The sequence below is a fragment of the Leptonychotes weddellii genome, chromosome 2 (assembly GCF_054177405.1).
Source record: "Leptonychotes weddellii isolate Sample4059 chromosome 2, ASM5417740v2, whole genome shotgun sequence".
Lineage (NCBI taxonomy): Eukaryota > Metazoa > Chordata > Mammalia > Carnivora > Phocidae > Leptonychotes > Leptonychotes weddellii.
In genome coordinates this window covers 23,304,382-23,318,855 of record NC_138370.1, presented here as the reverse complement: position 1 = coordinate 23,318,855, position 14,474 = coordinate 23,304,382, and the positions used below count along the sequence as shown (strand labels likewise).

At 41.1% G+C, this 14,474-nt stretch overlaps 2 protein-coding genes across 3 annotated transcripts in view; one reads left to right on the top strand and one right to left on the bottom strand.

The window, feature by feature from the left end:
* UBXN8 (UBX domain protein 8) overlaps positions 1–5,151 on the bottom strand; it is a 64,671-nt gene extending 59,520 nt beyond the window's left edge. Inside the window, exon 1 of the mRNA XM_081808629.1 lies at positions 5,141–5,151. The gene's annotated coding sequence lies outside the window, so the exon portion shown is untranslated. The remainder of the gene's footprint in view (positions 1–5,140) is intronic.
* Positions 1–12,823, top strand: part of GSR (glutathione-disulfide reductase) — a 41,658-nt gene extending 28,835 nt beyond the window's left edge. For both annotated transcript variants that reach the window (XM_081808559.1, XM_081808552.1), the window contains 6 exons: positions 1,111–1,197; positions 2,437–2,595; positions 4,171–4,282; positions 6,730–6,861; positions 8,471–8,604; positions 11,937–12,823. In XM_081808559.1, coding sequence (XP_081664685.1) covers positions 1,111–1,197; positions 2,437–2,595; positions 4,171–4,282; positions 6,730–6,861; positions 8,471–8,604; positions 11,937–12,086 — 774 coding nt within the window. In that variant the 3' untranslated portion in view covers positions 12,087–12,823. The remainder of the gene's footprint in view (positions 1–1,110; positions 1,198–2,436; positions 2,596–4,170; positions 4,283–6,729; positions 6,862–8,470; positions 8,605–11,936) is intronic.
* Positions 12,824–14,474: the final 1,651 nt, after the last annotated feature.

The following is a 14,474-nucleotide window of genomic DNA, read 5'->3' as shown; positions in this document are numbered from 1 at the left end:
GTGTTACTTTATATGTTGTTTTGATTAGTCATGATAGTACCCCTGGGTTTTGGTACAGTATCGGAGCTTTCAGAGACATGGTTCCGGGCAATAATAAGAGTATTGGCCTAAGAATCTGGCTGACCTTAACAAGCGTGTGATTTGGACAAGTCATTTAATGCTTTAGGGACAGGATTTATCAGATCCCTAACCATTCAAATGCTGTGATTCTAATTCTTGATTATTTGAGCAAATAGAGGGAGACAAGGGAAATTGATAACCCCAGTCAACATGTACTTGAGGGAACTTTCTCTTTGGCTTTGAGACTTGTCATATAATTCACCTGCAGGAAATTTATATTTTGAATAATGTCTCCTCTAGGTTTAATGTTATGTTATTTTGCATCACAGGAATATATCCAGCAAACTGGAAGGAAGGAGAGAGGCAGAGGGATAGATAGCCTTAATTTAATGTGTAAATAAGTAAATAAACTGCAGCAGTTTATCAACAGAATGGATAATTCCTACATTTGGAAAATCAGCTCATTTGCACATGTCCTTGGGTTTCCTGCCCTCGCCAACCCCCCTAATTCTCCTCCTCTTTCCTGTCGTGGTGTAAGTCCATTCTAGAACTTTCCTATGAATAACTCATGACCTCCCATCTTCACCCTGCCTGGGGTTTGTTGCATGCAGATTATCACAAAGAACTCTTCGAGGCCATGTCTTGACTTTTTTTGCATAGATAAGGAGATTTTGCTAGCAAGATCTTCCCTTGAATCATACCAGAATGGAACCTGCCTTGGAAATACTGAAAGGGGAAGGAGAATTTCTGGACCCAAGACATAATTATGGAGAAAAGCAGCAAGCTTGGGAGGAGAGGGACATGGCGAAGAGAGTAGAAGCCTGAAGGTTGTATTTAACTCTAAAACAGGAGTTGGTGAAATCAGACATAATACAGACATTGGGGGTGATGTAGGAAAATAGATTAAAACTCCACTTACAATATGGCCATGAATGAAAGAGGAGATAGGGAGGATGCTGATATTTGGCTCCCAAGTTTGTAACGTTATCTTTAATCAAGTTTTATTCCTTTCCCACCACCCATCCCTCTGGTGCCTCTGTTTGTATATAGGTACTTAGAAATTTTGATTCAATTATCAGTTCAAACTGCACTGAAGAGCTGGAGAATTCTGGCATAGAGGTCCTGAAGTACTCACAGGTATGGCTGAGCCCCAAGCATGCTTACAGCCCTTCTTCGAAGCTCTGTGTGTCCTGAATCACACTTTCTGCTTTTGGTTCCACCCGAGTGTTTAATAAACACAAACTCTATGTCTCCCCCAGTCAATGTATCCTTTCTAGAGTTACCAATTCTTTTCTTTATCCTAAGAAGCTATATTTCTCAATTATGTGAGTAAAGTCAAGGTATAAAGGATTAGAAATCTGGTAGTTGAATTTAGTTAGAACTACAGCTCATTTTTTTTTGTGCTCAAATGCCTTATTGAACATGCTTATTTTTGAGGTTTATATTTATTTTTCAGGGAATAATATTATGGAATCTTTTTAAAGTGTACCCTTTTGAGTTCTGCAAATGCACAGAATTACAGAGTACTCTACTTCTTAGGGAATCACTAAATTTCAGTTTTCCTGGAGCATTAGGTTTGCAAAAGCAATTTGGTCCCTAGAGCTGCACCCTCTCAGTGATGGCCCCATCAAGTAAAATAATAAATGTGAAATTGCTTTGTGAATGTCAAAGTGATAACCTGGTAGTAGGGTCAGAACCCCTTGGGATCTGCACTAAACTGTGTGCATCCAGCTCTTCTGACCTGATTCTCACCCCCTCTCTGTTCTGATTAAGAACATCCAGGAGAAGGGGCACCTGGGTGGCTCAGTCGTTGAGCGTCTGCCTTCGGCTCGGGTCATAATCCTAGGTCCTGGGATCGAGCCCCGCATCGGGCTCTCTGCTCGGCCGGGAGCCTGCTTCTCCCTCTCCCACTCCCCCTGCTTGTGTTCCCTCTCTAGCTGTCTCTCTCTCTCTGTCAAATAAATAAAATAAAATCTTAAAAAAAAAAAAAGAACATCCAGGAGAAACATTGACTATGAGGTGTGAGCAAGGTTCTTAGTGATGCTGCTGCAACCCGTATCCTCCCCACCCTTCAGTCACCAATCACTGTGCTTAGATTTGTGACTTAAAATTTTATCACGATTTTTAAGAAGCACAGTTTAAAAACCTTGTTTTTAAGCTGAAGCATTAGGGTGCTGACACAAGCAGACATTTCTGGCCGTTGGCTGGATAATTCCAGCCAACCTAGGAAACAGTCTTGGCTCCTAGGAGTTGTGGTGTTGGCGTCATTTGGGCAAAAGTGAATGTGTCAGCATGAAGGATCCACACGTAGGATTTGGTGGAGATTTTTTAAATGTTAAGAATTCTAATTTCCTCTTTGTTTTCCATTGCCAATAGGTCAAGGAAGTTAAAAAGACTTCCTCAGGCTTGGAAGTGTGCATGATTACTTCAGTTCCTGGTAGGAAACCCACCTTGACCACAATTCCAGATGTTGACTGCCTCCTATGGGCCATTGGGCGGGACCCAAACTCCAGTGGCCTGAATTTAAACAAAGTGGTAAGCTGACTTAGTCTAACCAAAGCATTCTTGAATCTGTTAGCAGTCCCATGTTCCCCACCCCCTGCCCCCCCTAAACTTTGGTGGGTTCTGTTAGATTTTTTTTCTCTTTTTATCCATGCATCCAGTTTGTCATCAAATCCCATTGCTTCTTTGAAATTGAAAAAAAAAATTATTTTACCTTTTTAATGTGATCACCCTAGATCAGGTCTCTGCCCTGAGTAGCCTCTTTCTTACAGATTTCCTTTTTACAGTGATACTTGGCTCCTTAAAGTCCTGTAATTATTTCTTTTTTTTTTTTTTTTTAAAGATTTTATTTATTTGAGAGAGAGAATGAGATAGAGAGAGCATGAGAGGGAGGAGGGTCAGAGGGAGAAGCAGACTCCCTGCTGAGCAGGGAGCCCGATGCGGGACTCGATCCCGGGACTCCAGGATCATGACCTGAGCCGAAGGCAGTCGCTTAACCAACTGAGCCACCCAGGCGCCCCCTGTAATTATTTCTTATCATCTGCAAACTAATCTCCATTGCTGGGTGTGTCAATCATCCTGAACATTTTGGGCACTTGGGGTTGGAAGTAGATGTGAAGCTCATCTACCAGTGTTATAATTAACATTCTGAGGTGTTCTTTTAGATTTTGAAGGCAAGTCTACTGTCTACCTAACTTGGGGTCTAGGTCCCAGAGTTTGACCCAATTTTGAGTCTTAGTTCTGTTACTTACCAGTTGCATGGCCTTAAGCAAGCAGCTTAATTACTCTTTAAGTTTCAATTGCTTCATATTAGTGTAGGAATAAAAATAGTCCTTACTTCACTGGGTTGTAGAGAAGAGTAGATGATGAGAAAGTGCATGCAAAGTAATTAGTTTATTTATTTAAAGATTTGATTTATTTATTTATTTGAGAGAGAGAAAATGAGAGAGCACAAGTGGTGGGGGAGAGGGAGCAGCACGCTTTGTGGGTGCCACCCCGGTGCCCCACAAAGTAATTAGTTTAGATGCTGGCTTGTAGTATGAACTCAGTCCATGTTAATGAGCTGCTGTTGTTGATGATTTTGATGATTTTCCTGATACGCTTTACTACTCTACAAGTAATAATAGGATTATTTTATGTTTGTGGTTTATATATTTGATGGAACCTCTTGCGCATCAGGTAACATTTTGATTTATGTTCTAATAGTAATATCCTTTACCATGTGGATTATTTTTTCAGCTCATAAAAGGTATTTTTCAGCATTTTAAAAATAAAATATTGGGGCACCTGGGTGGCTCAGTCATTAAGTGTCTGCCTTCGGCTCAGGTCATGATCCCATGGACCTGGGATCGAGCCCCGAGTCGCTCCCTGCTCAGCAGGAAGTCTGCTTATCTCTCTCCTCTGCCTTCCCCCTCTACTCATGCTCTCTCTCTCTCAAATAAATAAAAATCTTAAAAAAAAAAAAAGACGTTTTTCATCTTGTGGTTGAGTGTTGTGGTTTTTAAAGATTCGGGCTGAAGAGGTGCTTGAAATGAAGATCCAGAGATTTGGTTTGCCTTTTTTGGTAGATTGACCAAATAGTGACATGATAGCCTTTCACTTTTTTAGGGGATTCAAACTGATGACAAAGGTCATATCATAGTAGATGAATTCCAGAATACCAGCATAAAAGGCATCTATGCAGTTGGGGACGTGTGTGGAAAAGCTCTTCTTACTCCAGGTACTGTTTTCCTCATTTCTTGGGTAAGGGAAGCTCTGTGGGTTATATAAAACCGTTCAGCTCTTCACAGTCCAATCAGCTTAAGCAAAGTTAAAAGGATGAGTGTCTTAATGCTGTCGAAATAATAGTATATTGAAGTAGTTTGGTACCTGATGTTTTCTGAATAATATTCATTTTTCCTTAGAAGACTTTAAAAGGGCTTTAGTGAAGACTAAAATTGTTACAGAGATGATATGGTCACCTTCTGAAGAAGCTGTAAGTTAGAATCTGAGTTGCATGTGGTGACAGTGGAAGGAAGTGGCTTTGGGAAGAAGCAATTTAGAGTAGCATTCTTACATGATTATTTAGTCTTTTTTTTTAAAGGTTTTTTTTAATTTGTGTATACGTATTTTTTAAGTTATTTTTTAAGTAGGCTCCATGCCCAACGTGAGGTTTGAACTCACGATCCTGAGACTGAGAGTTGCGTGCTCTACCCACTGAGCCAGCCAGGCGCCCTGATTATTTATTATAATGACCAAGATTGACCCAACTCCCATAATCCCATACGTCAACCTACTTTCTGAGTTAACTGGCACCATTTCAAGCTTTTTTCCCCACTTTTTTTTTTTTTAAGTATTACTACTTTTTTTTTTTAAGATTTTATTTATTTATTTGACAGAGAGAGACACAGCGAGAGAGGGAATACAAGCAGGGGGAGTGGGCGAGGGAGAAGCAGGCTTCCCGCCGAGCAGGGAGCCCGATGCGGGGCCTGATCCCAGGACCCTGAGATCATGACCTGAGCCAAAGGCAGATGCTTAACAACTGAGCCACCCAGGTGCTCCTTTTTCCCACTTTTATTAGCGACATCACTCCATCTGCTTTCACTCTGTGCCCCTGTGGTACCTCACCAGCCTTTCTAGAATGGCGCTGGATCTTTCCTCAGAATGGAAAGTTACTGCAGTCACACACCCAAAGCCTTTTAGCTCCTTCTGGAAGTTCTTTTAACAAAAGCAAAATAACAAGCAAAGTTTCAAAAACTTGATAACTAATCTAATTGTTGAAAATTATATCAAAGAAAATTTCTTATGTATCCTACTGATACCTTATTTTGAGGAAAAAACTGTCAATTTGAAATCAACAAAATTATTAACTGATGCTTTTACTGAATAATAGGCATTTTTTCTAAATACGAGATAAAAACAGGCTAAGGAGAATAAACTTTAAAAAAAAAAATAAGAAATGGGTGCCTGGGTGGCTCAATTGGTTAAGCGACTGCCTTTGGCTCAAGTCATGATCCTGGAGTCCTGGGATCGAGTCCCACATCGGGCTCCTGGCTCAGCGGGGAGCCTGCTTCTCCCTCTGATCCTCTCCCCTCTCATGCTGTTTATCTCTCTCCCAAATAAATAAATAAATAAAATCTTTAAAAAAAAAAAAAAAGAAGTAAAAATCATTTAAAAAATAAACTTAAAAGGGGCGCCTGGGTGGCTCAGTCGTTAAGCGTCTGCCTTCAGCTCAGGTCATGATCTCAGGGTCGTGGGATCGAACCCTGCATCGGGCTCCCTGCTCCGCAGGAAGCCTGCTTCTCCCTCTCTCACTCCCCCTGCTTGTGTTCCCTCTCTCACTCTGTTTCTCTCTGTCAAATAAATAAAAATCTTTTAAAAATAAATAAATAAATAAATAAATAAACTTAAAAAATATCTTATGGGGGCACCTGGGTGGCTCAGTTGGTTAAGCATCTGACTCTTGATCTCAGCTCAGGTCATGATCTCAGGGTTGTGAGTTCAAGCCCTGCGTTGGGCCCTGACTTAAAAAAAAAACTTACTCTGTCAAGTCAGTAGCAATATGACTAAGTGTGTAACTGGTGATTGTCTGAGACCATGGTCACCAGAACCAAATGGGCCCAGAAATCCTCTTGGACAGTAAGGGAGAGTGTGGGGTCATTCACCACCCAGGATCATGGTCTTTATCCTTGCCAATGAGAGCCCTAATCCTTCAGGACCAGCCAGGGAGGAGGAGCCACAATGGACCTGATAGAGAGGCTGAGGCTGGGGGGCCTTCTAGGGAATTAAAGGAAAAAAAAAAAAAAACCCATACTGTGAAATGCATAATGTTATAAAGTGGAGCTATAGTTGGTCAAAACTAATATAGTTTGCTTCATTAATAATGTATCAAAAAGCTAATATCCTAATTAAGTAGGTAACTGCCAGATGATTGGGAACTAGTAAATAAGCCCCCTCACCCTTTCTTTGTCCTAATAGAATGTACAGAATTTATATAAGATGATAGTTTTGAATTGTTAACAAGGCATTGGTATGTCTTCATTATAGTGACCTAGATATTATAATGAGCATTGGCGTAAAACTTTGTCAGAAGTAGTACATTAAGCCAGACGAGGAAATGGTTAGAACAATTCTGCGGTTTTAAAGTGAGCAATAAACTGAGACGCTGATTTACAAATATCTTTGTAGTTGCCATAGCTGCTGGCCGAAAACTTGCCCATAGACTTTTTGAATGCAAAGAAGATTCCAAATTAGACTATGACAACATCCCCACGGTCGTCTTCAGCCACCCCCCGATTGGGACAGTGGGACTCACGGAAGGTAGGTGTTTAAAAACAAAGGTGATTTATAGTTTCCGTCTTCCCCCTGACTGCAGGGGGAAGGTGCTGACTAAATCTCCCTTCACTCCCTAAATTCCACTCCTTTCTGGTTGGCCTCTTACCACAATTCCTTTCCTCCCTAACTGCCAACACTTGGAGAGTAGAATTCCTTTTCCCCACACCACCCTGTGTGTCTCTTTGCCTTTTTTTAGCTTTTTTTATTTAAACTAATTTCAAATTTAAAGAAAAGTTGCAAAAATATAGTAATTCCCCTTATCTGCGGTTTCGCTTTCTGTGGTTTGTTACCCGCGGCCAACTGTGGTCTGGAAGGACATGATCCTCCTGACTTACTGTGAGGAGGTCGGGAGTAGCCTAACACTAGGTCACAGCACCTACATCACTCACTTCACCTCCTCACACAGGCATTTTATCACCTCACATCATCATAAGAAGAAGGGTGAGTGTAGTACGATAAGGCATTTTGAGAGAGACCACTTTCATGGAACTTTTATTATAGTGTATTGTAATTGTTCTGTTTGTAATTATCAGTTATTGTTCATCTACTGTGCCCAGCTTATAAATTAAGCTTTATCATAGGTATGTATGTATAGGAAAAAATAGTATACATAAGCTTTGGTATTATCCACAGTTTCAGGCATCCACTGGGGATCTTAGAATGTTTTCCCTGTGGATAATAGGAGACTACTGTAGTACAAAGGACTATGTATACCCATAACATTTTTGCTTTACCATAATTTTCTCTACACACACGCATAAACACACACACTTCAGTATCTATTTCCTAGGAACGAGTCCATTCCTTTACATAAGCTACGGTTTTCAAAAGACAACATTTAAATTGATAAAATATTGGGTGCAGGGATAGGCAAAAATAGGTAAAGGGGATAAAGAGGTACAGACCTCAAGTTATAAAATAAATAAGTCATGGGAATGAAAAGCAGAGCATAGCGAATACAGTTATTAATATTATAATAACTTTGTATACTGACCGATGGTGACTACACTTAATCATGGTGAGCATTTTGCAATGTTTATAATTGTCGAATCGGTATGTTGCACGCCTGAAACTAACATAATGTCAACTATACTTCAGTTTACAAAAAAGGTATTAAAAAAATAAATTCATACAATATTATCCAAACTATTCACATTTTGCTAATTCTCTCAAATAATGTCATTTTTTTCTTCTTTAGATTTTTTTTTTTTAAGTAATCTCTATACCCCAATGTGAGGCTCAACCAACCGCCAGATCAAGAGTCACATGCTCCACTGACTGAGCCAGGCAGGTGCCCCTCAAATAATGTCATTTTTAACACTTTTTCCCCCAAGGTCAGGATTCAGTGCAGGATGATGCATTGTATTTAGTTTTCATACCCCTTTGGTCTCCTTTAATTGAGAGACAAAATTCCTTAGCCTTTCCTTTGTCTTTCATGACGTTAGCATTTATATTACAGAATGTCCCTCATTGAAGTGTTGATATTTTCTCATGATTTGACTCAGGTTATATATTTCTGGCCATCTCTCTCTTTGATAGCTCAGTGGAATTATTTAGGTTTTTGACAGATGCTTTTTTTCCCTGTGCATTATAGATGAGGCCATTTATAAATATGGAAAAGAAAATGTGAAGACCTATTCAACCACCTTTACCCCAATGTATCACGCCGTTACCAAAAGGAAAACAAAATGTGTGATGAAAATGGTTTGTGCCACCGCAGAGGAAAAGGTATGGGGAAAATGTAGTAAGCTAAAAAATGTTTTCAGACTTGCAGGGATGGGGGTATTTTGGTGGGGTGGGGAGACCAAGTAAAGTGTTAAGCCTTCTCTGTTTCAACTGGTGCAGTCCCACTTTTATCTGCCTACATATACTGGGATTCTTTGTAATATTTCATTAAGAAAGAAGGTTCCAGGGGCACCTGGGTGGCTCATTCAGTTAAACGTCTGCCTTTGGCTCAGGTCATGATCCTGGGGTCCTGGGATCAAGCCTCACATCGGGCTGCCTGCTCAGTGGGGAGTCTGCTTCTCCCTCCCCCTCTGCCTCTCCCCCCCACCCACTCGTGTTCTCTCTCTCACTTCGCTTTCTCTCTCAAATAAATAAAATCCTTTTAAAAAGAAAGAAAGGGGCACTTTGGTGGCTCAGATGGTTAAGCGTCTGCCTTCGGCTGGGGTCATGATCTCCAGGTCCTGGGATCGAGCCCCACGTTGGGCTCCCAGCTCAGCAGGGTGTCTGGTTCTCCCTCTCCCTCTTCCTCTCCCCCTGCTTGTGCTTTCTCTGTCTCTCTCTCTCAAATGAATAAATAAAAAATCTTTTAAAAAAAATAAAAAGAAAGGTTCCATGTGTTTGTGCTTTTAAAACATAGGAGGGAGGGGCGCCTGGGTGGCTCAGTCATTAAGCGTCTGCCTTCGGCTCAGGTCATGGTCCCAGGGTCCTGGGATTGAGCCCCACATCGGGCTCCCTGCTCAGCGGGGAGCCTGCTTCTCCCTCTCCCACTCTGCCTACTTATGTTCCCTCTCTCCTGTCTCTCTCTCTCTCTGTCAAATAAATAAATAAAATCTTTAAAAAAAAAAAAAAAACATAGGAGGGAAAGGTTGAAAACCACAGAAAAGCTCACTGTCATTAACCCATAGGTTAGCATAGATAGGCCCCTCGGAAATACTGATAAGTGTAAGAACTTAATGGAAGATAAATTTAGATTTAACATAACCAATCTGAAGAAGAGAGCGCTTATTCAATAAAAAATTTTCTGAGATATCACTTATCTAGTTTTGGTTTAATATTTTGAAGACCTGCCTGGCTGTTTTCCAGAGTAGCTGCATGCTTTTCACGTGCCCCTCAGCACTGCATGAGGGTTCCAGTGCCCCCACCCCCTCGCCAACACTTGTTACTGTCTTTTATTATAATTGTCCCAGTGGATGAGAAGTGGTATCTCATTGTGATTTAAATTTTGGACAGGTTTAAATTTAAACAGGTTTTTAAAAAAATAATTTTTAAATAGGTTTATTTGGGTATTAGGCCAACCTATGGGGCTTTTCTACAAATTGAATTAAATATTACAGTGGGACATAGCAATATGCTCTAGGAACATGGCTCTGGGAAGGGATAGCAGCTTAGTTGAAGATTCAGGTGTAGTTTCCAGTTTCTCTTGTCAAAAAGAGCACAGTCTGTATCTGATTCAGTGACCCTGTAAACCAAAAGCCATAAGACATAGTCCCTGGATTATAGAAATCAACGTCACTGAGGATTGACAGAAGCAGAGAATCAGAGCAAAGAAAGTAAGTGGGTTGGCAGCAAAACAAAAGTTGCTGTTTTTTGGCCCTGAATGTTCCTGAATAGGATAAGATGTCCAGATATTAAATCAGTGAGGTCTCTACTTCTCTCTTATCAGTTATTTCTTCATGCCCTTTATCATTCATTTGATAAATATTACCTGACAGACTACCAAAGACTAAGAACTGGGATATGGAGAGGAATCCTATAAAGTTCCTGCCATCCCCCAAAACTTAGTAAATTTAGTTTAGATCACAGTATCTAAAAATCTGTATGGTTTGGGACTTTTTTGTTTTAAATTGAGATACACTTTTTTTAATTGTAAAAAAAAAAGAACATAAAATTTACCATCCTAATCATGGTAAGTATAGAGTTCAGTAGTATATTCTTTTTTTTTTTTTTTAAGATTTTTATTTATTTATTTGACAGAGTGAGAGAGCATAGCAGGGGGAGCACAGAGGGAGAGGGAGAAGCAGGCTTCTTGCCAAGCAGGGAGCCAAATGCGGGGCTCCATCCCAGGACCCTGGGATCATGACCTCAGACAAAGGCAGATGCTTAACCGACTGAGCCACCCAGGTGCCCCTCAGTAGTATATTCTTGCTCTATTTTTAACCAAAGTATTTTTGTGGCTAAATTTTATACTTTCTCACTCTGCTGAGAATATTTGCTGGAGGACGCCTGGGTGGCTCAGTCGGTTAAGTGTCTGCCTTTAGCTCAGGTCATGATCCCGGGGTCCTGGAATCGAGTCCCGCATCAGGCTCCCTGTTCAGCGGGAAGCCTGCTTCTCCCTCTTCCTCTGCTCTCCCCCCGCCTCTTGTGTGCTCGCTCTTGCTCTCCTGCTCTGTCAAATAAATAAATAAAATACTTAAAAAAAAAAAAAAATTTGCTGGAGGTGGAACATTAATACAGTTTTTAAATGATTGAGAAACAATTGGAAGATGCGATATGAAACAAATGTCTCTTAATGGTCCTTCGTGCAGTCATCCAGTGTGTATGGACTAAGGACCTCCTGAGGGCCATCTTTTGCTTGGTCATATGGAGAGAGCAGGAAGCAAATATAGGCAGGTTCCCTCTCTGTAGAGATTAAAATCTGCAGGGAAGATGGGCTGTAATTTTCTAGTCCCCAAATAAATAGAACATTGTAGTTGTAAGAGTCATGAAGGAGAGGGCGCCTGGGTGGCTCAGTTGGTTGGGCGGCTGCCTTCGGCTCAGGTCATGATCCTGGAGTCCCAGGATCAAGTCCCGCATCGGGCTCCCTGCTCAGCGGGGAGTCTGCTTCTCCCTCTGACCCTCCCCCCTCTCATGTGCTCTCTCTCTCTCTCTCTCAAATAAATAAATAAAATCTTTAAAAAAAAAAAAAAAAGAGTCATGAAGGAGAGATACTGGTACCGAGCGATCACGTGATAGACAGTTTCACTTGGTTGGGAAGGCAAGTGTAGCTCTCGGAAGAATGAATGGGCTTTAACTCAAAAGGGGAGGAAAAATTGTCCAGACAGAGGGAACAGCTTGTGCAAAGGAGAGAGCATGGTGAATACTCGGGACAGAAGGAAAGCCAGAGGGGCCTGAGAGGGGAGAGCCTGAGCGGGGAGGGCTGTGTAGGGTGGGCTGGGGAGGGACATGGAGGCAAGATGGCGTAGGACCTTGTAGGCTGTGTTCTGCCATGTCCAGGTGAGAGACTCAGGTGTTTTTGAGGTTTTAAAATATCACGTATCTCGCATGACAAATAAAAAACGTATTCGTCTACCTAATAAAAACTTTTACTTTAAGAATTTTTCCTCCCCTCTCCCTAGGTGGTTGGGATCCATATGCAAGGAATCGGGTGTGATGAAATGCTGCAGGGTTTTGCTGTTGCAGTTAAAATGGGAGCAACAAAAGCTGACTTTGACAACACGGTTGCTATTCACCCTACCTCTTCAGAAGAACTGGTCACGCTTCGTTGAAAACCCAGAGACTTGTATGGTGGGCAGCTGGACCAGGAGACCGAAAAAGAACCAAATTACCATGTTTACTTACCACCGTTCCCATTTTATGTATTTCTTTATTGTAATCAGGAAATTCTGATAGTGGAAATTTTCAGTGTGTAGTAGGACTTATGTAATTAGAAAGTTGTTTTGTCATCCAGGGTTAATTTTCATTTGATTGCACCTCACAGTAATCAATATTTTAAAGTTTGGGGTTTTTTTTAATTTTTTATTGACAGCTCTGTGCTAGCTGGTTTTTTGTTTTGTTCTGTTTTGTTTTTGTTTGAGCTTCCTCCCAGCTAAAAAACTATATGAAGTACAGTTAATTAAGGTGTTTGAATGACTATTGCTTGCTGATTTTTATAGATGAAGATGACAGCAGGTCTGCATATTGCAAAGCTGCTTCAACAATGTGACCTTTCTCCAAAAGCGTGTGACATGAGAGACCGCTTTCCTACTTTATTTCTTTTGCTTTAAATGGTTAAAAACCATGTTCCTTTTATGAGGTGAAGTACATCAAACTTGGAAAAGATTTACACGAGTGAGGGACATTTTGGCAGTGATTTCTGCTTTCAGAAGGAGAGGAATTAAAAGTCTCTTCCTCTGCTGAGAGTTCATAGTTCAATGAATGATTTCAAGTTTTTTATGTGCTCTTGTCATTTTTTTTTTCTGAAAACTATTTCCAAAAATCTGAAAATAAAATCCTAGCCTTGGGGTGCCCAGGTGGCTCAGTCGTTAAGCGTCTGCCTTCGGCTCAGGTCATAATCCCGGGGTCCTGGGATCGAGCCCCGCATCGGGCTCCCTGCTCCACAGGAAGCCTGCTTCTCCCTCTCCCACTCCTCCTGCTTGTGTTCCCTCTCTCGCTGTGTCTCTTTCTGTCAAATAAATAAAATCTTTAAAAAAAATAAAATAAAAAAATAAAATAAAATCCTAGCCTTTTCTTCTTACAGAATTTGTTATTAGGGATTTATAGCTAAGAGGTCATTTTCTAAGATATTTCACATTGGAGATTACATGCTAACAGTGAGCTACCTTAAGTAGGCTTAAAGCCTTATGAGGGGTAAAAAAAGAGACTTTTATAGATTAAGAGCAGAGGTATAAAAGAAGCGTTTAGCAAAGTTAATGGTTGAGTTGGAAAAACGGTCTAGAAATCACTTAGGTTTTTAGCATTTTATTTCCATTAGCTTGCACCAAGTAGGTAAATTAGTTAAATTTTTCCATGGTTTTCATTAGTGACATAGTGCTACTGATTTCTTTCTTCAAGCTTTTACTGAATGTCTTTCTGGTTAGCCATGGCCAGGTTGCTGACTTGGTGAGTAGGTCCAATGTCATCAGAAGAAAAATACCACATTAGTAACTAGGTTATGTAACTGTTGCAGCAAGAAAATAGGGTCTAAAAACCCAAACATGGACTGACATAACTCCTCCTCCTCATCTCTTTGTCAACCACCTAAAAGGTAGTGGACCACGGTTCCGGGCTCTGCCGGCCTGGTTTTGTCTTACTCTGCGTAGAGCCCAGACTTTGGGTGTTACTTTGTAAGGAACAGGGGAGACGCTTCTAGTTAGATCCACTCTAACACCATGTGTTTTTTATCTTAGGTGTCCTTTGCCCTGCTTTTTTTCTGGGTCCATAGTAAACCAACATGCAAGTAACCTTTTCCAAGTTGCGGTCTTCATTCTCATCAGGTCCCAAGTGAGTCTAGCCTGTGAGGTTATCGGGCAGCACAGCTTCTACTACTCAAAGCACTGGGCCACGTGAAGATACACAAGGTGGCACGTTGTATACTCTGCACGTTGCAGGTCCCCTTATTAGAGTGGATGTTGAAGAAAGGACACAGTACAGTTGACCCTTGAACAACATGGGTTTGAATTGTGTGGGTCTACTTATATGTAGATATTTTGCGGTACTATAAATGTATTTTCCTTCTGATTTTCTTTTTTTAGGATTATTTATTTGAGAGAAAGAGAGCACAGGAAGGGGGGGGAGTAGCAGAGGGAGAGGGAGAAGCCGATTTCTCGCTGAGCAGGGAGCCCGACACGGGCTTGATCCCAGGACCCTGAGATCATGACCTGAGCCGAAGGCAAGATGCTTAACCGACTGAGCCACCCAGGCGCCCCCCCTTCTGATTTTCTTAATAACATTTTCTTTTCTCTAGCTTATTTTATTGTTTTTTTGTTTTTTAGTGCGCTCTGTGCCCAATGTGGGGCTTGAATTCATGACCCCAAGATCTAGAGTCACAGGGTCTCCTGCTCTACCAACTGAGCCAGTCAGGTGCTCTCTAGCTTATTTTATTGTAATAATGCAGTATATAACACACAAAGTAATGTGTTAATCGACTGTTTATGTTATCGGTAAGGCTTCCAGCC